Below are 27,107 nucleotides of genomic sequence, written 5' to 3' on the forward strand. Positions count from 1 at the left end.
TCTCTTTTCTGTGTCTCTTGTAAGGACACTTGTCATCGGATTTAGGGCCCACCTGATTAATCCAGGGTGACAGCATCTTGAGATCTTTCATATAATTACACATGCAAGTTTCTTTTTCCAAATAAGGTCACATTCACAGGTTCTGGGGCTTTAGGGCATGGGCATATCTTTTGGAGGGACACCATTCAACCCACTGCAGAAGAGAGCTTTCTGGGCCTCTTTATACCAATTCACCAGAGCTCTCCACTCTAAGGAGAATTTGCTCTAGGGAAGCTGAAAGTTGGTTGTAAAATTTCAGGGTGTTTCCTGAGGGGGATATGAGTAGCAACTACTGCTCAATCCACTTTCCAAATGGCTAAATCAAGGATCTGGGGAGCGAAACGACTTACCCAAGTCACTCTGGATCAGAAGTAAGAGTTCTGGAGGGAACTCTTGATCCTGGGGTTGTGAGTTTGAGCCCTACGTTAGGCATAAAGATTGCTTAAAAATAAAATCCAAAAAAAAAAAAAAAAAAGAGCCTTGAAGTGGAATAGGCTACCATAGTAGTCACCTTAAGCTTGATGTCTTAACTCATGACTCCTGTTGAGTTTGCTTTTTCTTAAAAAACATATGTTTTCTGGGGATGCCTGGGTAGCTCAGTGGTTGAGCATCTGCCTTCAGCTCAGGGTATGATCTTGGGTCCAGAGATCAAGTCCCAAATCAGGCTCCCCAAGGGAAGCCTGCTTCTCCGTTCTGCCTATGTCTCTGCCTCTCTCTGTGTGTCTCTCATGAATAAATAAAAAAAAATCTTAAAGAATATATGTTTTCTAGACTCTTTAGCTATGGGAAGGCAACTGTTGCTCATTACCCACCTGAAGAAACTTTTCGTAGGATCAAGGTGATGGTATGTTTTTAATCTACTGTAGCTTTCTACCGAGTCTTCATGGTTTGCTGAAATATCAGCTACAGGGAGCTTTGGAAGCCAGAAACAGCTGCGAACCCAAACACTGCTGTTTTAGGTTCAGGTATACCGAGTTTCATGGACAACTTGCATGCAAAGTGATAAAAAGGTAGTTGTCATAGTTGAGACACTCCCTGAAGAAACACTGCCACACTTGCTTCTCATAGAAGGACCAACATATGGTCCATTTATGTCAGGTAATACAAGGATGGCCAAGATATAGTCCCTGCCTCCAGAAACTTACATTTAGTAGTAGGAACACCGCTGATATACTAATGACTATGATACTAGATTGAAAAATGCAGTGTTAGAGATACAAAGTGTGCTGTGGATTCTGAGTTGACAGCTCTTGGTATTTATTTGGTGGGGAGGGTAGCTGGGGCAGAGAAGGCATACGTGATGAAAGAGACACTTTATGAATGAGGAGGTTTTAAAGAGCTAAAGCTAGGGGAAGAGCCCTCAAGGGACAAGAATAGCAAGAGTGAAATGGGGAGGCCAGAAATGGAGCCATTTTTTGGGACACATGAAATAAGTAATCCTCAGAACCACATCGAGAGGTAAGTGATACTGTCCCCATTTTACAGATGAGGAAACTGAGGCTCAGAGGTGAAATAACTTGCCTATGATCACACTGCCATTAAGTGGGTTTCACACCCTGGTCTGTCTGGTTTCACAGGTCTTCCCTTTGCCACTGTGTACCATCCCATCAGGAAGCTCCCTGCCATTAGTTAGCCTCTGAAGACAAAGGGTCATGTAAGAGGGACATGGTTATGACATGCAGTGAAGCACTGTAAGGCTGAGTTGTTGGCCTTTGCCTTGGCTCCATATGCATGTTCATGTAGAGCCAAGTGCTACTGACAGAGCCTTCTAGAAAGGCAGAAGCAAAAACTTTGCTTTTCTGGCGTCCTTCCAATACCCAGCCTAGAATGGGCTCAGTGACTATCGATGGGCCTACAGTTGGGGAACTTAGATTGTTAGCTCTGAAATGACCTGAGAGGCCAGCTAGTGAGGCCCGGATTTGAGAAGGTATTTGGTTAAGTCACACTGCTCATTTGGTAGCAGAGCAGGTAAGAACACATTAGCCTTGGTAGGGAAGGGTTCTTCCCCCGCCTCCCCCCAGGTGTGATTTCACAGACAGGGGAAAGGGCCTGGCACTCTGATTGAGCCTAGGGTGTTGAAATTCTCAGCTATACTTCAGGTCTGCATATTTAAAGATTGTATCTGAAAAATAAAAATTATACATCTCCTGAAAGATGGGATCTTAGCTATTTATCTGAGGAGAATAACAATTAGTGAAAGAGTGACTCAGGGAGACAGGGAAATTGCCTTAGTTTAGTCCCTCTGGCAAAATTCTAAACTAAAAGATTTTTTTATCCCAAATGGCATTGTTCTGCAACTCAATTTTGTTTTTATTAGGATTTTCCCCCCGCATCTAAAGAAAATGTGTGTGAGAGAAAGGGAGAGGGAGAGGGAGAGGGAGAGGGGGAGAGAGAGAGAGAGAGATATCTTTATGTTGGGCTCTGAGGACTCTTTCTTCATTTTCCCTGGAATACTGACTGCTCTTCTAAAAGCTGCTGTAGTAGCATCAATTAATCTGACCTAGTTCCTTTAGAACTGGGCTCTCTTGAGGTTCTGGCATTGGTTCCAGGTCAAAGGGGAAGGCATCAAGCCCAAACCTCTGTGGGCCCCTGGAGATACAGAGATGAGTCAGTCCAGGGTCTTTGCGTCAAGGAACTTAAATCTGGTGGAGATAAGCCATGCAGATGTAGCTGTGATGCAAGTCAGAGTGAGAAGTGTCTTCATAAAGGATGCAGAGTGCTGTGGGAATTCAGAGGACAGAAAGCTCGTGGAGTACATCTCTTTCTGCTCTCATGAGCACTCGCTCCTGGGAGAGTCCAGTCCAAAGATAAGTAGGAGTCATTATACCTCAGTAAAGCTGGGAAAAAACTCTGTAAAGATAGCAAACAAACAAAAGCCAAAGATATGTGGAGATCATCTTGTGGCAGGATTCCCATAGATCCTCTGCATCTGGCCCCGGCCACACCCACAGCTCACTTTGCCCTATAGCCTCACCAGGTTCCTTGGCAGTGCCTGGCCATGCCACCCATCTTTACACCCCTGTGTCTTTGCTCCATTTTCTTTAAGAGAGAGAAAGAGAGAGCAGGGGTGGGGTGGGGGGAGGATGGGAGGGAGAGAGAATCCTAAGCTGACTCCCAGATGAGCACAGAGCCTCACTTGGGGCTCGGTCTCACAACACTGAGATCATGACCTGAGACGAAATCAAGCGTCAGTTGCTTAACAAACTGAGCCACCCAGGCGCCCCCTTGCTCCATTTTCTTGAAGAGTTTTGAAGAAGGAGAATGATGTGATCAGATATGTACCCTAGCAGTATCTCTCTGGGGCTCGGGTAGAGGAGAGCATAGAGACAGAAAGACATGGCTGTCCAAGGGAGAAGAGGCAGGATGATGAGGGACATTTACAGAGTAGAATTAGTGGCATTGGGCTGCAGGGGATGAGGGTAAGATGTCTAGTATGACCTAGAGGTTTTTAGTGAGTTTGGAAGTCCACTTCCTGGATGGGGACTGTGTCCTGTTCATTGTTGTGCTTTTTGGGTTGGGCACAGGCCCTGGCACAAAGTAGGCATTCAGGAAGTGTTGGATGAATGAATCGTTCACCACTTTGGCAGGCCGAGTGTGATCAGTGAATTTGTATTCCCAGAGCACACGTTGACTGCCTGTTGGGAATGGGGTTCAGAAAGAACCTGTTCGTGGGAGAGTGTAGCGGTCTTGGGATTCAACTTTTACCAGGCATGAAATGATACACAGTTAATTGACAGTTGGCAGTAGAGATAAAAGTAATTCATTCTTTAATTCTCAGGCTTAGAGAATGGCTTATCTCCAGGGTTGCTTTAAACTCCCAGTACTCCAGTGTGGTAGCGACATTCTGGCCTGCCTTTTACAGAGGCAGAGTCTGTGGTGGCCCCAGGCATGATCTTTGATTTAAAGTCTGAGCTCGTGATACCCAGGTGCGCCCTCTGCAAGGTCATGTTCTTTCAGGCTAAATAACAGAAGGATAACGTTCAGCTGGGTTCCTGAAGATGATTTCTTCCACCAGCAATCATCACTTTCCCCACCGGTTTCAAATGCAGTCATTTCTTTCATCTGTATTCATATCTTGATTAGTGAGAAATTAATGAGCATGTAAGGTTTGATTTAGATAATGATTAATTAGGGGAAAATGCACCCTTCTAATAGCAAGTCACTATTATATGCTAAGGAAATTAGTTAATATTTTTGGATGGCAAATTGACTTGTCCTCCCTTTAAAAAAATACCTTTTAAAAGTGATCATTTTTTCTTCATTAGTAGAGCTACCTGCAGTTAATACTTTGATACTTTAATAGTCATCTATTATTTTCCCTATGAGTCACGAAGCAACCAGTTTGGGATATCACTCCTTCTTTTGCTAAATATTACTTTCATGGTGATATTACATCATTATTTTTTTAGCACAATGTACCTTTGTTAGCAAAAAAATAATCTGTCCATAAAGCAGACCTTGGCAATGAAATATGTCAAATCATATGATATGATATGTCAAAATGATATCATATATCATATATATATAAAATATTTCAATTTTCATTATTACTGAGCCCTGAAGATTCCTCCTCTTCTCTTGCTGTTTGAGTATGCTTTATCTGCTCTTAGGAAAGAATAAGGAGCAAGGTCTACATTAATATTTCTTCTGTTCTTTATTGTGTTCTATAATGGGATTTTTGACAATTTATTGTCATTAGTAAAATTGCAACTGAGTAAAATAACCAACATATAGAACACAATAAAGGTAATTAGAGAATGGGTGGGCTGGAAGTGACCTTGAGGGGGTTATTTAGTCCATTCCCAATTTCAGGCTGTAAGATTCCATCCCTCCTACGCAGCACTCCTCCTCGCATTATTCTTTTGCTTGAGAACCAACGGTAGGCCTTTACTGCCTGTGGTGTCAAGCCTACAGGCTTTTGTCTGTGCTCAAGACCCTTTACATTGTGCCCTGAGAAGCTAGCAGTACCCCAGATTCCAGCTTCTCTCCAGGCAGGTTAGTCTTGACCTACTCTGTTGCTGGTGCCAAACACATTGTACCCCCTTGACTTCTCCAGATCCTTCCCATCTAGCTCAAGCCCCACCTCCTCCGGAAGTTTCTTTTGGCCTCTAGAGTCTCTGGTGAATATGCATTTATCTAGCAAATGTTGTTCATAGGACATGTTTTAAAAATCAACTTGATGGAGATAATTTACAAACAATAAAACACACCCGTTTTGAGTGAAAAATTCAATGAGATTTTACAAATTATATAGCCACATAAACACTATGCCAGTGAAAATAGAGACCATTTCCATCGCCTCAGAAAAGATACTGCGTATTTTGTCAACTGACAATCTACCAACTTTTACTGTCCTCTAGCTGTTTTTGTGTGAAAATCCGGTCTCTTAGTGTGGGTTTTGTATTTGTAATTTTAATGTTTCTTAACATAATATTGTGCCAAGAAGGCTAAGCACTTTACCTGCATCGTCTCCCTCAATCCTTGCAATGACTCTGGAAGGTTAAGCATGAAATGATACACAGTTATTGTGTATCATTGATAATGATAATTATTGATAATCCCCTTTTAGAGATAGGGACAGAAAATCATGTGGCACTTAAATAACCTACCCTTGTTTGCACAGCTAGCAAAAGGTGGGGTAGGACTACATCATAAGCCACTTGACAAGGGGGCCATACTGTTTTTGCTCTTTCCAGCCTACTAGTACCTGCCATGATGCTGACCTCCAGGCCATTAATACTTTCTGATTTGGAATAAAATCCAATAGAACAGACGTATTTTGACAGACCCATACCACATTGTTTGCTGTCCTCTTCCAATTAGGGACAAGGCTTATGCCTGGAATGGGATCTCTGAGTGAGTGTGTGAGCTTATGACTGCAAGTTCTTGAGCAGAGTCAAAAGAGAGCAAGTACTGATCAAGAATGCAAGGCAACAGGTGGCCAAGCCTAAGACCTCCCTGATGCAAGAGTACACATCAGGAAAGAGCCTTCTGTGGTCCACCTGTGGCCTAGCCTCTGGAAGGGGAAGCAGTTGGGTAAGGGTGCCCAGCTTGGGTACACATGGGAATAATCTACCAGAAGAAAGCTGTATAACTCAAACTCCCTTTTCAGTAGGACCCAGAACTGGACCCAGTGTGCAAGGAAGACATGGCCTCAAAATAGTTAGAAATAAATTACTTGATAGTTCCTTCAAGTGAAACATCTACTTGTATATCTTCAAGATGTTTGGAAATGGATTTTTGTGGTATTTTAAGATATTTTCCCAAGATCAAAGTTAGGCACATGGATGTAACATTTTCAGGGTCATCTGTCTCCACTCCCTTGTTTTAGACTAAAGAGGCACAAAGTTTTTCACCCGTGTTCTGGGTCTGCAGCCCTCATTGATTCCATATATATGCACAGGGCTGAATGGGATCGACCTGGCATCCCAAGGAGATGGATGTCATTCTCTCCTCTTCAGGAATGGAAAATTCTAGGAGAGGGGATTATAGTATGAAGGTACTTTTTTAATCCTTCAAAATAAATGAGAACTAGCAGCCCAGTAATGACTTCAGTTAATTTTTTTTTAGCATCTGGGAATGCAAAGTTATTGAGCTCCAAAGACTTGAACCTTTCTGGCTCATTTGAATAGTCAATTGCTGAGCCTTCTCATCTCCACCTCCCACTCTATTGCTTGTCTCTATTCCCATTTCCCAGCTGCATCCCATTTTTATATACAAAATATGAGTGCCCCTCTGATGAGTGTGGCCAATAATCACTTTTCCTTTCTGTCTAATAAAGGAGTTATTTCCCCCTTAACCTTCTTTTGTTCCTGACATTCTTGAAAGAATGCTATGCCTTTTACTATGTCTTTTGTAGGTTGCATCTGATTTCTTGAATTGGCCTTTCTGCTTTGGTTCAGACAAGTATGTAACAGTTCTCTGTGTACCTACTTAGTCATTTGCCTTGGTTACTTTTTATTCATCCCACTTGAGATTTGGTTTCCAGAGTAATTCTTTGTTTCATTGCCGAGGATTCCTCTCTTAGTTCTATTCTTTACTTCTTTTGGTTTTGGTGTTCTGCTTTGTTTCTTTCATGCACCTGTTCCTGCACTGAAACGGTTATCTTTCATTATTGTCATTTCATTTAGGCATGTCTAGCTCTCCTGGCCCACTTTGTTCCTTATGTTCTCTTGTGCTGGAGCTTATTTTAAGCTGCCTTTGAGTTACATGAAATTTACTTAAAATGTTTTTCCCGTTGGTGTCTATTTCTTTCCTTCCTGGCTTGGAAATTCTGAATTCATCTCAGTTTATAGATGTTTTGTTTCCTCAAATATATGGCTAACTCTTAGCCTCCAGATCAGTTGTACTGGTTTATTGATTAATCAGGCAGTGGTAACTGGGAGGGAGGACAAACATTGCTACATGTAAATTTCTTATATCTGGATATAACCTATACATTTCTTCATGATGTTTGACATATTTCCTCCCAATTCTCATTTGATGTTTTATTCCTTTCAAGACTTTTGGCTCAGCTAATTCTTGAGGTAGTGGGGAGGTTTTACCAGGATAAGATTTGACCAACCCAGGGAAGGGGCACACTAGGCAAGCTCTAAGTTACTTTATAAATGATCATGTCAAAGGCAAACCAAACTGGTGTCATGGTAATTCAACAAGGTGGTCCTGGGTTTCTGCAGGCACACTGAGTGGTAATTTGTTACCTTCTAATATCTAACAACTCACAGCACTTCACAGAGGAAAGATCTGAACCCCATTATTTTATGATTCCCACTGGCTAGAGCTGGTGGCAATAGGAACACTATCAACACCCACCCTGCCAAATAAACCTTACCATTCCTAAGAACTGGAAGTCCTCACCGGTGGAAATGTAGAAACACAGAGGATTTTATTTATAACATTTAATTCTAAGAATGTATTCAAATGCAGATATTTTAAACACCCATGACTTAGGCATCAATTGACCAAGAAAATAAAAAGACATTGCTAAATGGACAGGAACTTAGTATATGGCAAGTATCTGCTCTGCAGGATTTTCCTATCTATACATGTGTCCGCACCAACCTTGTTTAAATCTGGATCAGCCAGTCTTTCCGAAGGGGTCTCTTCCCCTTCATGGTCTAGTAAACTGCATCAGTTACTACTCCTAGAATAGCATTACATTTTGTGAACCTCAAGTAGAAAGAACACAGTGAGCTAGAACGTACTCCGTTTTGTTTTTTCAGAAGGTAATCATAAAGCCTTTAAGCTTGGACCGTATTTAAAATCAGTTTAAGGCTTGTATATGAGATTGACATTTATAGGAGATAAATCTGAACTCTGTGTCTCCAGACCCCAAATTGTATTTTGACACATTAAATATCACCTTTCCATCCAGTGCTATAAATTGCAGTGCTGGATTCAGTTTGGTGGTATGTATTGTCCGTGCTTTCCGTTTACTACTTTTGTCAGCAGCTCCCTTGAGGAAGGGGAAGGGAGAGCTCGAAGACCATACCCTGGACTCCCAACAGTGATGTCATGTAAGGCAACACTTGATGAATTTCATTCCTAAATTAAGAAAATAAAACTTGGATACATATATTAAGGTCATGATTAACTGGAATTCCTAGGGAAATAAGATGTAATAAAAATAAATTTTCTGGTCACTTAGGACTAGTCTCTCACTGCACCCCCCCCCCGATATTTTAAAACTTTAGTTGTTGCAAAGCTGTCTAGAATGTCTGCATACGCTTGCTAGCCTTACTTCAGTAGATTTGATATTTATTATGGACTCTTACTTTGCCAAGGACCTTCCAGGACTTTGGGAGAGTCTTCCTTCTACCCCATATATACATTTTGTCATCCTGGCTAACTATGTTGCTTTATTACACTCACTTCTTATGCATTAGGTTTTTATCTCTGTTAACCCCTTTAGGCAGTGAGCTCTCTCTGTGGATAAGGACCATGTATGTCTTTCTTGTTCGAAGAGGTACCTCCACCACTTAGTGCCATATTTGGGACATAGAAGATGAGTCCGATTGAGTCTTTCAAGAAGCAGATGCCAATATGGCACCAGATGCATAAGGGACTTCTCAGGGAAAACCTTTGTAAAGGAAAATTAGCAGGGAGCTGAAGGATGCTGGAAGAACCCTCACACTGTGGTGCAAGTCTGACCCTGTGGAGGAGAGAGGGAGAGAAGAAAGGGAGAGTGGGAAGAATCTTTGATTGCAGTACAGTTTTAAGGACATTTTGTCAAGGTCAATGGGGAGTCCTTGAGCCCAAATCCCTGTCAGGGAAGTCCTGTGTTTTGCAGGACTTAGCATCTTTTTATGCTCCGTCATCAGCTGGGGCAGCCCCTGCAGACTGTGGCCTGGGTACAATGTGGTGGTGAGTTCAGAGTGCAGCAGCAGGGGCCATTCATCAGTCACACATAGCACAGTAGATCTGAGATGCGTGTTTTCATGGCCACCACAGAGGGATCTCAAAAAATGAGATTGGAGGGAGAGTCTGAGTACAATGGGAGTTCCAGAAGAGAAGGAAGATTGGATTTAATATTCATTGAACCCTAATATTTGCTAGTGTTGGTGGAAGATATAAAATCATGGTACTCCCCCTCATTTCCTTCATCTCTCCTCAGATGTTACCTTAGGAAAGAAGCCTTTTAAAAATTTTTATTTATTCATGAGAGACACAGAGAGAAGGCAGAGACATAGGCAGAGGGAGAAGCAGGCTCCTCTCAGGGAGCCCGATGTGAGACTTGATCCCTGAACTCTGGGATCACGTCCTGAGCCAAAGGCAGATGCTCAACTGCTGAGCCACCCAGGCATCACGGAAAGAAGCCTTTTCTGGCTACACTATATAAATAGAATTGTTACTGCCACCACTACCTACACTATCTCCCTTTGGTTTTTAAGCGTTAAAAAAAAATTAACAGCTTTATTGCGGTATAATTAACATACAATAAGGTACATATTTTAAAGGTATAATGTGATAATCTTGACACGTGTATGGCCATGAGACAAATCACTGCAACAAAAATTATGAATATATCCATCACTCTGCCAAATTTCCTCACTCCTGCCCCATCCCTGTCCTGTGTTCCCTCCCCAACAACCACTGAACTGCTTTCCATCACTATAGGTTAATTTTCATTTGGTAGACTTTTATATAAACAGAACCACAGAATATATAATTTTTTAAAAATTTTTATTTATTTATGATAGTCACACAGAGAGAGAGAGAGGCAGAGACACAGGCAGAGGGAGAAGCAGGCTCCATGCACTGGGAGCCTGATGTGGGATTCGATCCTGGGTCTCCAGGATCATGCCCTGGGCCAAAGGCAGGCGCCAAACCACTGCGCCACCCAGGGATCCCTATAATTTTTTTGATGTGGCTTCTGTCACTTAGCATAATGTTTTTGGGGTTCATTCTCATATCTCATATCTCACAGTTGGTTTTTCCTTCCTTCCTTAGTCCTATTTTCTCTGTAGTACTTATCATTACTTGACTATATGTGTGTGTGTAGTTTATGTATACACACACTATATACACAAACTGTACATATATACAACATATATTTTATATATATATATATATACTTTGTATTTTTGTGTCTCTATATATCTGCTATATCCACAGTGCTTGGCACATGGTAGGTGCCCAATAAAATATCTGTTGAACAACTCTCATCTGTTCTACTGGCTTCAATTTTCATTCATATGCTGATGACTTCCACAGTTGCAGAAATGTGTTGTGTCACTAGTGAAAAGCTGAGAATGACAAAGATTTCAATCATTGGGAAACTTGGCAGATGATGATCATTAACTGAGACGTAGAACACAAGAGATGGAACTGTGTGTGTGTGTGTGTGTGTGTGTGTGAGATACATTGAGTTCAGTTTTGGGTATGCTGAATTTGAGATTCCCATGGAGTGGCTACAGATAGGGAGTTTTGGAGCTCAGGAGAGAGGTGAGGGTTCGGTTAGGGAGTTCAGTAGTCATATGGGTATCGATGAGATCGTGAGTGAGGGGAGATGTAGAATGTGGGGGAAAGTCAATGACATTGTGATAGAAGTCAATGACAAGTGATAGAAGAAGAGGAAGCATGAAAAGGCAAACAAGAGTGGCCATAGCAGTAGGTGTGTGTTGGGGGGGTGGGGGGTAGGTTCACCAAGACAAGGGAGGAGAAGAGCCTTTTTAAGAAGGGGAGATCGGGGTATCCCTGGGTGGCGCAGCGGTTTGGCGCCTGCCTTTGGCCCAGGGCGCGATCCTGGAGACCCGGGATCGAATCCCATGTCGGGCTCCTGGTGCATGGAACCTGCTTCTCCCTCTGCCTATGTCTCTGCCTCTCTCTCTCTCTCTCTCTCTCTCTCTCTCTCTGTGACTATCATAAATAAATAAAAATTAAAAAAAAAGAAGGGGAGATCGGTTGACTGTGAGGGATGCTGCAAAAGGTCACATTGGATGAGGACTGAGAAGAGGTTCTGATTTCCTAATTTTGGAATAAGCAAGGAGATTATTCATTTGGCAAATTTTATGGAGCTACAAAAATAAAAAAGCACTGTGCATCATAAGTGAGGTAGTAAGGAAGTAGCTCAGGAGTTCAGAGGTCAGCCTTTGGAATTTGGATACAGTTAGGATATTGTAGTTGTAGGGATTTTGATGATTATCTGAATGTTAATATTGTCCTCTGGATGTTTCCTCTGTAAATCTTACCCCAGACCTTTAGTTAACAATGACTGCAGAGCTTTGATATGATATTGTTTTAATCATTTATCCCAAAAAGCCACATTGGGTTGGCAGACCTACATTTCATTAGGAAATCATAACTGGAGTTTTGAAAATTGCTTCTTGGTTGTGCTCTCATTCATAAATTATAATCAAGAAAAAATAAATCGTCAGACCAAAGATTAATCTTTAATGGACAAATTAAATATTGGTGTTCAATGACGTCTACATAGTGCTATAAATTATTTTATGCAGAATTTATGAGTCAAACCTAGGCAATTAATTCAAATGGTTATTCGAAAAGAAGCAGGCATCAGGATAATTGGGAGAAAGCAGGGATTAGTTAAGATAAACACTCATTTCAAATAATCAAGATTTTACTGTATTTTTTAAAAAATGCATTTTTTGCCTTGTTCACTTCGTGTGTGTGTGTGACATCGTGTTTACAGAACTATGAAAACCTTATTTGTTTCAGGATCAGATTTGCAAGTGTGTCTCCCCAAGGGCCCAACATGCTGCTCAAGAAAGATGGAAGAGAAATACCAGCTGACAGCACGGTTGAATATAGAACAGCTGCTTCAGTCTGCAAGCATGGAGCTGAAGTTCCTGATTATCCAGAATGCCGCAGTCTTCCAAGGTGAGTTCTGGGGATCACTCTAGATGTGCTTCTCCATGGCATCATTCCTTTGCGCACTGGGCTTTCAGATGCTAAAGCATAATTCACAAATTACCGTGCCAGCATTAATGCTTGTTAGAGAAACCTCCCACTGAGAGATTCTGTTGCAGGAAAAACACAGTTTTTATAGAAGCTGCATTTCACTCTTTGGAGAGGTGAGCATCATCAAAAATCATCATCCAAGGATGTTCAGATTACCTGTGTGCAAAAGCTACAAATACCCCACAGAGAGGGCAAATGATATATCTTCTCTCACCGAGCCTTAAGACTTGTTTAAGAAACAAAAGAGTTTACTTAAATACCAGTTTTCTCCAGGCATGGGTTAGATACTTGTGGAATGTGCATGAACTCCTTCTGACCACGGGGACCATTTCCATAGGGATGGGGAGTTTGGCTCGATAGCCCTATGTTTTCTCATTTGTGTGAGTGGTTACCTCTTGTTTCTTTGTGAGTCTCCATTCTTACTATATCTGTGGGTAGCTATAAAAGAAGCTGCTGTGGCACTGCCAGAATGGGTCAGAAATTCCATTTCTCCTTGCTAAGTTGTAGGCATATCTCAGCAGGATGAAGAGTACCTCCCTTGATTCAAAGACCCAGCTAGGAATGATGATGATAGCCACCGTCAGAGTAGTGAGATCAAGCACTTCTGTGGCACCATGTGCTAGGTACTCTTATAAGTATGTATTCTTTTAATCTTCACACTGACCCCATGAAGTAAGCCTTATGATCAGTATCCCCATTTAACAGATGAGAAGCCAAGGCACATAGTGGTTAAGTAACTTGTGCTAGGTACTCTTATAAGTATGTATTCTTTTAATCTTCACACTGACCCCATGAAGTAAGCCTTATGATCAGTATCCCCATTTAACAGATGAGAAGCCAAGGCACATAGTGGTTAAGTAACTTGCCTGAGGGAACACAACTAATAAATGGTGAGAGCAGGATTTGAACCTAGGAGGCCCAGCTCTTAGAGTCTATACTTGTAACTACCTTGGTATGCTACCTCCTGGGCGTTATTATTTTTTATGGATTTTATTTATTTATTTATTTATTTATTTATTTGAGAGAGAGAGAGAGAGCACAGAGGCAGAGGGAGAAGCAGACTCCCTGCTGAGCAGGGAGCCCGATGCGGGGTTTGATCCCATGACCTAGAGATCATGAACTGAGCTGAAGGCAGACGCTTAACAACTGAGCCCAGGCACCCCTGGGAGGGGAAATTAATTACAGATATTGAGGCTTTCTTCTGTATTTCCTGAGGCACAGGATATCAGCTACCTTTTTCTTGCTCTACAGAGAATTGGAGTCAGATAGAAAAATAACACTTCTGATGACTTGACATTCTAAATTTTTAGGTTTATGGCACCTTGATAAAGATTAACCTCTCTGAATTGTAAGGTAGGTTCATTACAGCTTATTTTGTGTATTACAAGGAGAATCTTAGAATTAACTAAGAAAATTACTCAAATTAGCTAATAAAAGCATGCATTCGTAATAGTTTCTTGGGTCAAAGCCTCAGGGGATGTTGGCTTGATTATATGAAGTACAGTATATAAGCGTGAAGTATTTGTTCACTTATTTATGCAGTCAGACTCTTGTGAAGAGTTTGTCGAGACTAACAATTTGGCAATAGAATGAATAATTTAAGCTGATTTTAAAAATACATGTACCATTCATGTACCTCTTAGATTGGTTTTGGAGCTAATCTGCTGGCTGAAAGTAGGGTGGTAAGAAGTGATGGGACATGAAAATTGGGTTGAAGCAGAGAGCTGAATCTTACTCTTCAGGGTGTCAGGTGCTCTTCAGAATGGAGTGTCTGTAATTTGTTTCATTCTTAGAGTGACTAGACCCACAAATGTTATTGTACCATTGTGGGCTGGCTGGAGGTGGGCAGGAGAATGATGTCACTGCTAGTCCAGCATGCAGAGTAGCTGACATGGCTGCCCATCTGAGGGCCTTGGGTGTCAAGCATTCCCACTTCTGCCCAGTCCTGTGTTTTTGCATACCGTGTTTCCTAGGCCCGGAGCAACACAAGACTAGAAGAAAGCAAGTTCTGACCAGATTTTAATCGGCTTAGTGTGGAGGGTGAACCGTAGTCATGTGAACAGAGGCTGGAAAGTGTGGGGCAGCACGAACTAGTTGTATCCCCAGTCTCCTCTCTCTCTCTCTCTCTCTCTCTCTCACGCACACACAAATATATATTATTTCTCAAATTGTGAACATAGGCAAGATGTTATATTCTTGATTGCTTAGAACAAGACAGCAGCCCCCTTTCCCTCTTATACTTACTTTTTTTTAAAAAGATTTTATTTATTTATTTATTCATGAGAGACAGAGCGAGAGAGAGGCAGAGACAGGCAGAGGGAGAAGCAGGCCCCATGCAGGGAGCCCGACGTGGGACTCGATCCTGGGTCTCCAAGATCACACCCTGGCGCTAAACCGCTGCGCCACCGGGGCTGCCCCCTCTTATACTTACTTATTATTCTGATGAACTGAACTTGGGAGGGCACAGTTATTTTTTCCTTAACATATACTCCTTCCCCAAGATTCTGGTAGACCAGATCATTGCTCCCATACTTCACTCATATGAAATTTGATGCAAGCTCTTTTCTCTACCACATGAAGTTGAAGAAGGCTCATGTTGATATTGGCCTATATCCACGATCTCTTTAGGATCCCTTCACTAGGTCTAGACTGGAGGTATTTAAGCTGTGAATGCTTTCTGCAATCATGTGAACACTTCCACGAGCAATTCTTACTGCCTCGATTTGGATTTTATGTCTTCATTTGCAAGAAGCCTTTGCCCTCATAAATGAGCCCGGGGCCCTTTGCTACAGTAGTTGGAGTGCTCTCTTGCTAATGTTGTTTTGATAATGATTGAAGCATTAAAAAAAAAGTTTTTCTTTATTTTAAGTCTTTGCATTGCCTCGTTTCCTAAATTTAATTTACTTGGATGTGCTTAGTAAAATGGGGCAGCACAATCGTTTTTTGTTTCTGCTTAATTAATTCTTTTTGAAAACCTCTGCCAAAAGATTTTCTTTTCTCTTTTTCTTCTCCCCGACCTAATAATGATTACAATGATAATAATACTAATGGTAATTTATTAAGTGCCTACTATATGATGCTTTGTTTTACATAATTCCCTCATTGAATTTTCCCAGCAGCTCTCTGAGGTTCTACTGTAATTATCTCCAATGAGGAAACTCATTGATGCCACAGCTTCTTCCAAGCCATCATCAAGGAAGACATGGTCTTCCTTGTTCTTGGTGTGCTTGAGATGAAACAAAATTAGGAAGTTGTAGGATTTGTGGTCCTTGAGCAGAAAACTGGGATCGAATTCTGTATTTTTCATCCTCTCTCCACCACCACTACACCTTCAAGCTTGGAGCTCTGTTTTCCTTGCAGAATGCCATTCTAACTTCCCTGTCCTATCAGGAAGTATTTGGGGGGTATGTTGAGGGTTTTTTTTTTTTTCTGAATTTTGGAGGATTCCAGTCTTCCCCAAGGTGTCACTGACTTTGAGGAAGAGCAGACTCTTCAGCTTTTCTGGAAGTTGCACGACCCACAACTTGAACTGGCTTCTTCAGAGGGGAGAAATATAGTGGTCAAGCGGAAGACCTCTCTGTGCTCCTGAAATGCCATGGAGCTCCTGCTTAGTTAGTCGAGAGCTCCTCAGGTCCTCATTCAGTGTCTACTACTGTTCTAAGTTTATGTGTGATCTTTACCAGCTTGATTTTTTTAGTTTTCTAGCCAGTGGTAGATAAGGAGTTGGGTGGAAGGGTTATGGAAGAATGCCAGAGGGGGAGGTACATATGAGCAGCAAGAAGTTATGAGTGACAGTAAGGGGGGGAAGACATACAAGTGGACTCAGGAGCTTACTGAATAGACAGTCTGGAGAGCATTTAGTGGAGGGGTCCATCCTACATGCCTCAGTAGCCTCTGTTATAGTAGGTCCAACAACCAGTGACCATAGTGATGGCTGTGAATCAATAAAAAAAAGATCAGAATATTTCGCCATTTTTATTTTCCTTAACATTTTCATTGTAAGTGGCTAAAACATATTGTGGGGAGCTGAAAGGCAATGGAAGAAACACTGGCCTTGGAGTCAGATCATTGAAGTTCTGATGCTAGTTCTGCATTGGTGAGCTTTATGACTTTGGGTGGCCATTGAGACTCCATTAGCCTCAGTCTTGTTATCCACAAAATGGGTATGATAATTATGGTCCTGTTTATCTCTTAAGGTAGAGATAATGTATGTGAAAGCATCGTGAAAACCGTAAGGCACAGTAGTTATGCATTATTATCTAGACAGCTCATTTATGTGGCCTGCTTTACCCCAGGTGGTGCCAGATAAATGGCACATTACCATTATAGACATTAGTCTAGATAGAGCTGGAGGTCACGATGTAGTTCACCCACTTTTGCCACCTACAGATGCTACTCAAAACAGCTTCAGTGCACAGGTGAGAGAGCACTTAGGTAAGGTAGCCTTTGAAAAAGTCTTTTTTTTTTTTGTACATTCTCAGATGTGAAGCTGTACTGTTCGAAATGTCAATACTGCCGGGAGCAAGCCTTTTTTCCAGCTTCCCAAACTTCTCTTTGGGCCCCTAGCTGGTATAGTTTACACACAAACAAGCGGCTAGATGGGGAAGGGTTTGTTATATTTGGGCCATACATGTGTTTTTCAGGCCATATTTTAATTGCATCGTCTGGCCCACGTTATCATGGTAGCGTTGGAAGGCTTGCTTCTACCTGCTTTCTACAGAGGAGATGAACATGATGTCTCTGCATAGTGGGGGACAGTGGGGGTGGTGGGGACAGTGTTTCTGTGCTGCTGTTTCTTCACTCCCTTGTTCCCCATTTCCATCTGCTCTTGGCAGTTCTTAGACTTTTTATTTTTTTTCCCTGTCAGATTCCTGTCTCTCCCACTCCCCCTAAATAAAATTGACCTTGGTTAGAACACCCTTTTCCATCAGCTCGGAGCAATTTCTCCAGTCATTTATGCTTGAAATAACTGTTTAGGGACATTATTCAAGCAAAGCTTTTCTTTTCCTTCACAGTTAATATGTGACTAAATAATTGCTCGAATGTTGATAAACATGTTTTTGAGATTCAATCATTTGTTAATTTAGTTTTTATAATGTTGTGGGGGTTTTAAGCGAGCACCGAGCAATTTTTCTCCATTTCACAATTTTTCTCCTTGACTGGTCTGACAGTTCTCCAGCTCCGGGCAGGCTGAGCCCCACCAAGTCCCTGACTCAGACCACCGGCCATTTCTGTCAGATCCCTTCCTTCTTTGAAAATAACGTACGGGGAGGGAATAATTACATTGATGTCTAATCAGGACTTAATTCATTTACCAGGGCTAAACGCAATAACATTAAACTGGATAGAAGAATTTTAGGAACGCAAACCATGACCATGAGTGAGGTTATATATCCTCAAAAATGTAAATTATTAATCAAACCACTCATCTGTACAGCAAAGCTCTAGTAATCCCATTATAAAAGGGTGAATTTCTCATCAGAGCCCAGAAGATGCTGGCTTTAATTAGGGTACTTTTATGGCGCTGACTTCAAGAGACATTTTGGTTACAAAGTCTTTAAAAATGCGACTCTTTAATTATTAGTGCCATCGGAAAAACAATTGGAAGCTGGGTGTTTAAAGTCCTTTTGGTTTTAAACTTAGAACTCTTGGATTCAATGCGATTTCAAAATTCTGTGGCCTTCACAGAGCCAGAGGCTGGGGGAGTTGTAAACCTTTACTGTGCCCTCTTATTGATTTAGAAAATCAGTCATTAGGCTGAAAACTGTTTAATAAAAAGAGCTTAGAAAAATGACTCAGTGTGCGGGTGGAGACTGTTCTGGGGCCAACATGAGGTGAGGAGATTATACAGATTAACTCTTTACCCTAGCCCGTGCTGCTCGATGCAGTAGGGCTCTGGTTGCCATGCTCCTGCCCACCTTCTCACTAGTGGGCCCAATGAAGCAAATTAAAGGACATTGTCCCTGCCCTCCAGAAGCTTCCAGGAAAAATACCACTTTTGCCTCCAGTGATTATTCTCCGCCCTTCCCCCCTACTGGGATTTGTTTACTTTCTGAAAACATATGTTCCTCCTCCTCTTTCTGCTCACTGAGTTGCAGTACCTGGCATTGAAGTAATGAAGCATATGTTTGAGAGATTTGAATTCTCCTGTCAGTAGAGTAGAGGTAGAAATGATTTTCCTTTAAGCTGGAAGTGGTAACATAGAAATTAAAAACACCTTTCCTCCTGTTAACTGTGAGAGGCTTCCAGGGGCCGAGGTGTGCCCTTGTACCCCTCCTTTTTTCCTCATCCTGGCTTACAGTCAGTCCCCAGGTCTCGTTTCTTCCTTCATGTTCACCTCACACCTTCTTCCCTGCACCCCTTTCCCCTCTGCCCTCCCTGAGTCTCAGTGGTCACATGGAATGCATAGTGATGCCCACTGGCCTCGTCTCTGATTTGAGTTCCAGGCGCCATCAGCTCACACCTAGACTACCAGCAAAGGTGGGACTAAGTTTCATGCCTTTGGACTCCTCCTTTGCTACCCAGTCCAGCTACAGAGTGTGATGATTAAGAGAGCAGGCTCTGGAGTCATCTGGGCCAGGTTTGAGTGAGTCTCCCTGGGGATAGGTAGGACAAGTGGGGTAGCTGTGGAGAAGAAGTTGAGGGCTTGGGCCAAGAATCAGACCTCCTCTCTGAACACGTGCTAAGTCAGTGGGAGATGAATGGAAAGTCTCCTCTTTCAAAGTGTCCTACTGGCATTGTCTCATCGATCTTACGACAGTCTTCTGCGGTTGATACTATGATTAGCCTCGTTTTTACTCTGAGGAAGTGGGGTTTTAGAGAGATTTCTGTGATTTGTTTCATGTCAGCCAATAAATGACAGGGGCAGGAATTGAACCTGGGAAGTCTAGTTCCAGAGCCTGGGCCCTTTTATGTTATATATTGCCTCTGTGTATTTTGTTTCACAGTCATGGGCCACCTCCCCAATTTAACCCTGCTTTCTTGCAAGGGAATTCTGTTGTATTTAATTAAAGCACATTTGCTGAGCAAGTACCTAGCATGTCTGGAGGCAGGCATTGTGGGAGATTCAAAGAAATAGTACTTCCTGCTTACCTTCAACTTCTAGAAACCAAAACTTTTATACATAACTCAGGTACAAAGCATCCTAAGAGAAATGCTGTTGAGAAATAGTTCACAGTTTTCTGAGATGAGTAAGGGTAGATTCAAATTTGGTGGGGCCCAAAGCTTATCTAATCTGGGGGCCCTTTTTAAGAAAAAGAAGACAAAATGAAAACTACAAAATGCCTGTGCCTCTTCCAGGTGGAGGCTTGCAAGTGTGGGTCCCTGCAGCTTAGGTTTTATTAGCTTCACAGGAAACCCGCCTCTGTATGGGAGTGGGAGGTTGGAGATTAATTCCAACTAAAGGGTAAGAGGTTCTTGGAGGAGATTGTATGAATTCCCTAGACAGACATGGCTCTTGATCAAAGAGAAGGGCAGGTGAGGGAGTTAGGTAAATCAGTGCACATCTTTTTCTCAATTAAATTAAAATTTGAACATTATTAATCGCTTACCAGATACCAGTCTTACTGGCCTCCCTGGCTAGCCTTGTAGCATCTCAGCCATCCCCCACCTCCCTGAAAGGACCAGGTGCCTAGGAGACATGCAGAGGGGCATGGTGTGACAGACATGTGCTCTGGCTTCGGGCAGGCTGGAGTCAAAGTCCCAGCTCTGCTAAGTCCTCTCTTTATGGCTTCTCTTGGAGCAAGTCACTTCTCTCAGAGCCATTAATAAAGCAGGGTTAAATCAGAGGAGAGCTATGAAGAGCTCAGCCTGATGCTTGTCTGTAGGAATCAAATGCACAGTGGCCATTGGTTTTGCTATTCTCTGTTGTATGTTTGTCAGCATAACTGTAGACGAGGTGGAATATCTTCGCTTTGCAGTATTGATGGCCAGATATCTGGCATGCGTACTTTTTAAAAGATGCTTTCCTATGCTTTAATGTAGTTATTCACGTAAAAATGTTCCAGTATACCTACTCCTAATGCTATCATTCAGAAAAAGACCGCTTATCATATTTCAATGTGTTTTCTTCCTTTTTCTCTGGTGTGTGTGTGTGTGTATGTGTGTGTATATTTAAGACTAAATAGTATGCACTTTCTAAATGGTCCCCTAGTGGTCTGAACGAGTTAATGTAGTCTTATGATCTAACCAGCAATGGCAGACTCTGATTTCACTGGGTTACGTCAGGAGGGGAGGGAGAACAAAATAAATGAGGGCAGCCCAGGTGGCTCAGCAGTTTAGCCCAGGGTGTGATCCTGGGGACCCGGGATCAAGTCCCACATCGGGCTCCCTGCACGGAGCCTGCTTCCCCTCTGCCTGTGTCTCTGCCTCTCTCTCTCTCTCATGAATAAGTAAATAAATATAATCTTTTTAAAAATGATTAAATGAAACTAGGATGTATATGATGCTTCCCTCTTTTGGTTGAAGTTCTTTAGCATTAGTACTGGACCTAATTAACTGAAATGTAATTATTGGATGAGACCAGGTTCTACTGTATTCACTCTCCTGGGATCCTGTGTTTTTCCTTTTTAATGCTTACCAAGTTCATAATGACACATGTATGGATATTTTGGGTCTCTTTTCCTGGAGAATGATCTCTCTGAAGGTAGGGCTTACCTGTTTTCTACCTCACTGCTATATCCTCAGGTGAGATATTAGAGAGTAAATGTTTGAACACACAGACACACACACACACACAGGCACACACACATCTACACATATACATGATTAAGATATGTAGCACTAACAGAAACAGATTTCCGGCTCTTCTGCTTCCTCTCTAGCAAGTACCACTATGACAAAATAGGAAAAAATACGACCTATTGCCTGCAGCATTTTTTTAGGTTTGATTTAATTAATTAAATAATTAAAAGAGAGAGCAAGCTGAATGTGGAGGGAAGGGCAAAGGGAGAAGGAGAGAGACTCCCAAGCAGGCTCCATGCCCTGCACAAAACCCAATGTGGGGCTCAATCTCATGACCCTGAGATCATAATCTGAGCTGAAATTGAGAGTTGGGCACCTAACTAACTGAGCCACCCAAAGTGCCCCTATTTTTAGGTTTTGAACTCTACTCAGATATAAGATCTTATGAGTGTAGACAATAGGTTGAAGCTTTCCATTTTGAGATGAAATATCTTACACATATCTTGAGCTGCTGCCTCTTCCTATGGCCTCACCAGTCTCTGACTTGCTGGTTGTCTTTTCTTCCAGTCTGATCTAGGCTCTTCACACAGCACCGTGAACAAGGCTCAGAGCCATAGATTTACATTTGGTGACCAAGAGTCATGAGAATTGTGATACCTGTCAGCTTCTCTAAATATGCTCTCATGCATCATTCCTGATTACAAGGGGCACGTAAAAGTAACAGAGCAAACTTTCTTTCAGGATACTCTCTTTTTAAAAAATAAGTTTTGACAACATAAATGAGTACTACAAACCCCAATTTGCAGTTTTACTTTCCACGGTTTCGGTTGCCCGAGGTAAACCATAGTCTAGGATCAGATGATCCCCCTTTGCTGTTAGCAGGACAGTAGTGGCCTAACACTATGGCATCCTGCCCATGTCATCCACCTCATTTCATCTCGTCATGTAGGCATCTTACTGACTCACCTCGTCATGGGAAGAAGAAGGGTGAGTACAGGACAATAAAATGTTTTGAGAAAGAGACCACATTCATGTAACTTTTCTTACAGTTTGTTGTCATTGTTCTATTTTATGATTAGTTACTGTTGTTAATCTCTTCCTGTGCCTAATTTATAAAGGAAACTCTATCATAGGATTCTATGTATAGGGAAAAACAGAGTCCGTCTAAGGTTTAGTCATATCCATGCTTTAGGTGCCCACAAAATGTCTTGGGATGTATCCCTATGGATAAGGAGGGGGGACTACTGTACATGTATATTAGAGAAAATAAAACGACCCCCCCAAAAAAAACTGGAAAATAGAATGACCTACATGTTAGCTCCCAAAGGATAGTTACATTAACATTTTGGTGTATAATCTTGCATACTTTGGTTCAGTATTATACATATATAGGTCATGTATATATTTTTCAAAAATGGATTATATTGCTTTTTCACGTGATATAGCCTTCTTTCCATGTCAATAATGTATTTCTGTAATACAGTTGAAGTATAGTATTTAGAGGCCACATAGTACTTAGTCATGTGGTCCATCTCATATGTTATTAATACAACCTTCTCAATGTTAGAAATTCAGGTTACTTTCAGTAAACTGTGGTGACATAAATAGTGTTCATGTGAATGAATATTTATACACATAATTATTTCCTCTGGATAAATTCTTGGAACTGGGATTGCTGAGTTAGAGGCTATAGAGTTTCTAAGGTTTCTCACATTTATTGATCATTTGACTTCCAAAAAGTTGTAGCTATTTTTTCACACTCACTAGAAATATATGAATGTCTATTTGCCTGACCATTTGCCATTTTATAGTAACCCCACTTTGGGTGAAAAATAGTACTCTTTGGTTACTAGGGAAGCTTGATGGTCATATGTACTTTTAATTTTGTGAGTTTTGTTTTTTTCTTTTATCATTGAAAAACTTAGCTATTCATTTTTTTTATTGAGGTGCCCTTTTCTTATTGATTTAAAGAGCTCATTGTATATTCTGGTTGCTAACCCATTTTATGTATTATGAATTGCATTTACTGATTTGTTTATTTGATTTTTCATTTTGGGGGGTGTTTCAAAACACCTTCAGTCAAATGTGTCAATGTCTTTCTTTGGTTTCCAATATATGCTTTGATTATTTACTGATTGGTAACAGCCTTGGCATTATCAAAGATGTTTTCTATTTTATTTTCCGACACTAGGTATGTGAAAATTGGTAAGTAATTTAGTGTCTGAATTTGTTTTTGTATGTGCAAGGTAATACCTTGACCTGCCAATGTGCCAGAGCTTTTAAGGATCAGAAGAGGTAATGTATATGAAAATGCTTTCAAAGTTTAAAGGATTATTTTTGTTATTCAGCTACACCTGGATACTGACCAGTAATCTGAATAAGTTCATGTTTACTGAGAACAGCACTGCCTTTCCTTCCCTGGTATCTGAGGCTTTTCTGGTCACGTAGTAAGAAGTAGTCTTGATCTAAAAGTACACTGGAGTCTGTGCTCTAGTAGTTGGAGAGGTGCTCAAAGGGTGGCGAAATGTTGCCTGCCACCAATCCCTGCCTGGAGCATGGATTCCGGGCATCCATCCCACCTTCCCAGCTGGGAAAATGGGCTCTGGAACTATTCTTTGATGTAGTATGTGTGTTTACTTCCACATGTCCCCGCCCTTGAAGGGTAGCTAACGAAACCCATTCAGTGAGGCCAAACTGTCTGTTTCTGTCCAACAGAGTAGGAGGTGGGGGAAAACCCAAAAGCCTTCTGTCCACACTCCTATTCCTTGGGGACTAGAAAAACAGTACTCTTTCTAGCAATTAATATTTGAAACAGATACACTGGCCTATCAGATAAATCAGTGGTTTAGCACAGTTTTGTGGTACACATTCTGGAGAGAGTTGTTTATTGGGAAAACTTTTTTTAAGCCATGAGATGACCATAATTCTCCCTCTCTAAATGCCAGATTAAAAAAAAATCAGAGCGGCAAGAAAAACAATTATAGTATCTCATGCATCAAAGTAATCATTAGTAGAAAAACAAAGTATGTTCTTTCTGGCAAGCTCTGACAGATGGTTGAGATGGCTTATGGTAGGAGAAGATGCTTACATGATACATGTGTTATTTCAAAACTTGAGGCGTTTTGTTTTTGTTTTGATGGGAGGGAAAGATAGTGTATGCTCTCATAACTTAAGCCTTCTTGAATGTCAGAGGCCTCTAGAAAGTTGATGAGGTTAGACATTTGAACTTATCTGAGACACTTCCATGAAGGAGAAGTAAGGTTATTTTACTGGAAGTCTACTACGTGCTAGGTTTGATTAATCTTGATAACAGTAACAGTACTGCTATGCATGATTATTGCAATTTCACAAGAAATGAAAACTGAAGTTCAGAGCCATTAAGCAATTCACCTTAGACCACATAACCAGTAAGTGGCAGCATTAAGTTTCTAACTTCAAAGTCATTGCTTTTTTCCTTGAACCACATTGTCTTCCTTGGAGTTAGAAGATAAAAATAAGCCTTAACAACTCATAAAAAGGGACACCTGGGTGGCTCAGTGGTTGAGCTTCTGCCTTCGGCTCAAGGTGTGATCTTGGTCCCAGGATCGAGTCCCATGTTGGGCTCCCTGCATGGAGCTACTTCTCCCTCTGCCTGTGTCTCTCATGAATAAATAAATAAAATGAAATCTTTAAAAAAACTCATAAAAATGATCATGATCAGGGCGCCCGGGTGGCTCAGTTGGTTAAGCACCCAACTCTTGATTTTGGCTTGGGTTGTGATCACGGCTTGTGAGATGGAGCCCCACGTCGAGCCCTGTGTCAAACTCCATGGCTGGGCGTGGTGCCTACTTGGGATTCTCTCTCTCCATCTCGCTGTGCCCCTCCCCACCCTTAGAAATGATCATGATCATAGTTTGAAAAATGGAAAGTGCTGTTGGGATCTGTACAGTAATGGAGAAATAAACAAAAGACCCCAAGAATGGCCCCCCAATTTTATTTGGCAACAGGCTGCAAATTCCACTGATGTGAAACAGTTCTCTGCAGGGACATACTAGTGTGGGTTAACTGTTCCCTGACTATTCTGTGGCAGTCAGGAGGGCAGCCTCACAAAGAATCACACACACACACACACACACACACACACACACACACACACTCTTCAGATTTCATTTTAGTACTTTCCAGCCTGACATGGAAAGGGGCTGATACACTGACAAACACAATCTGGCCAGATGTTATTATTTTGCACTACATTTAATTTCTTCCTGCCAAAGATTTAGACTTCTTTTCCCTGATAAAGATCAGGGGAAATTGTCTGGTATTTACAAAATCCCATCCAGGCGTATCTGTTACAATGTTCACTTAGCAAAGTTTATTAGATTATTAGGGCTTTAAACCCTTGGGCTCTGTCGTTATTGAAATTAAAAAAAGAAAACCCCAAACATCTTCAACAAATTTAAGTGGCATAATTAGACCATGGACTTGTGTTACAGGCATTTTGGAATTATGAAAATGATTTAAATGGTATTTGCTTCCTGAGAAACTTGCTGAGTTTGACAGGGATGAAAGGAAACCGGTTATGCTCCTTTGGTCTCACAAGTTAATGGCGAAAGTGATATCTGGAACTGAAATAAATTTGCTCTAGTAGTAAGGCGAAATTATTCCCATAAGTAGTTAGCCATACCAAACAGGGCCTCTCTTTCTTGGCCTAGTTAAAATGTGGGCACCACAATATTAGAGGGACATGTGGGTCTGTCACTTCCTTGTTGATGAAACCCATTTAGGGGAACACTGAACCAGACCCCTTAAACTCTAATTCTTGGCATCTACCCATATTCTCCTAGACATATGAAGATAGTAATAGAACTACTCAGTATTTTCAAGATGTAGTAAGTTCTGGTTTGTATACACTGCTATCTTCCTCAAGGGATTTCACTATGCTTTGCGTGCAATGATTATATTTTCATGCATTTTCCAAGTCAGAAGTTGGTGGCACTGTTCTTACTTTCTCTAGTGTGGGAATGGAGACAGGGGAGGGTTTGGGTTGGGGACCCAAATGAATCAAGATTAGGAGCTGGTAACTGGTAAGAAACTTTAGCTCTATGATTTACAAGAGACATTGAGGCTGGCTAGACCAAAGCAGCCTAATTATGCTTATTTGTTTTTGGGGAGTGGGGTGGAGTAGCACTAATTCAAGCACCAAAATTTTGGAACATTGAAATTTGCTTAAGAACGGGGGAGGACTGGGGCGCCTGTCTGGCTCAGTCTGTAAAGCATGCAACTTTCCACCTTGGGGTTGTGAATTCAAGCCCCACGATGTAGAGCTCACTTTAAAAAAAGAGAGAACTGGGTAGCCCGGGTGGCTCAGCAGTTTAGCCCCGCCTTTGGCCAAAGGTGTGATCCTGGAGACCTGGAATCGAGTCCCACCTCGGGCTCCCTGCATGGAGCCTGCTTCTCCCTCTGCTTGTGTCTCTGCCTCTCTCTCTCTCTCTCTCTCTCTCTCTCTCTCTCTCTCTCTCTGTATTCTCATGAATAAATAAATAAAATATTTTTTAGAAAAGAGAGAACTGTTTAAGAACATTGAATGGAAGTATTCATTACATAGGCCAACTTGAGTGCTTTCGTTTATTGTATATTTTCTTGGCATCAGACTAGGCTTTTTAACAAATTATGAAAGCCCTGCTCCTCAGAGACTATGTTAGAAATGTCTCACAACTAAGTAGGACCACGATTAGCCTTTCTCTTCTTATTTTGAAACCCTTTATGGGAAAACCATAATAGTGCAAACATATGTTTGTACATTAGATATACAGGCCATAAATGCTGAAATGGCAGAAGTAAAGTCAAGGCAGGAGGTAAATATTTTGCGAAAATTAATGATCTAGAGTGAACTCTCATTAACTCTGGCTCTGTTAATTTGAATATTGTGATAATTTGACTTGGATGGAAGTTTACTTTCATCCCATTTATGAAGAAACAATCTGATA

The 27,107-nt window shown here is 41.5% G+C and overlaps 1 protein-coding gene across 1 annotated transcript in view; it reads left to right on the forward strand.

Annotated features, from left to right (window-relative positions):
• Positions 1–27,107, forward strand: part of GPC3 (glypican 3) — a 443,047-nt gene that overhangs the window by 20,985 nt on the left and 394,955 nt on the right. Inside the window, exon 2 of the mRNA XM_077887586.1 lies at positions 12,217–12,378. Coding sequence (XP_077743712.1) covers positions 12,217–12,378 — 162 coding nt within the window. The remainder of the gene's footprint in view (positions 1–12,216; positions 12,379–27,107) is intronic.

This window comes from Canis aureus, chromosome X, assembly GCF_053574225.1.
Source record: "Canis aureus isolate CA01 chromosome X, VMU_Caureus_v.1.0, whole genome shotgun sequence".
Classification (NCBI taxonomy): Eukaryota; Metazoa; Chordata; class Mammalia; order Carnivora; family Canidae; genus Canis; species Canis aureus.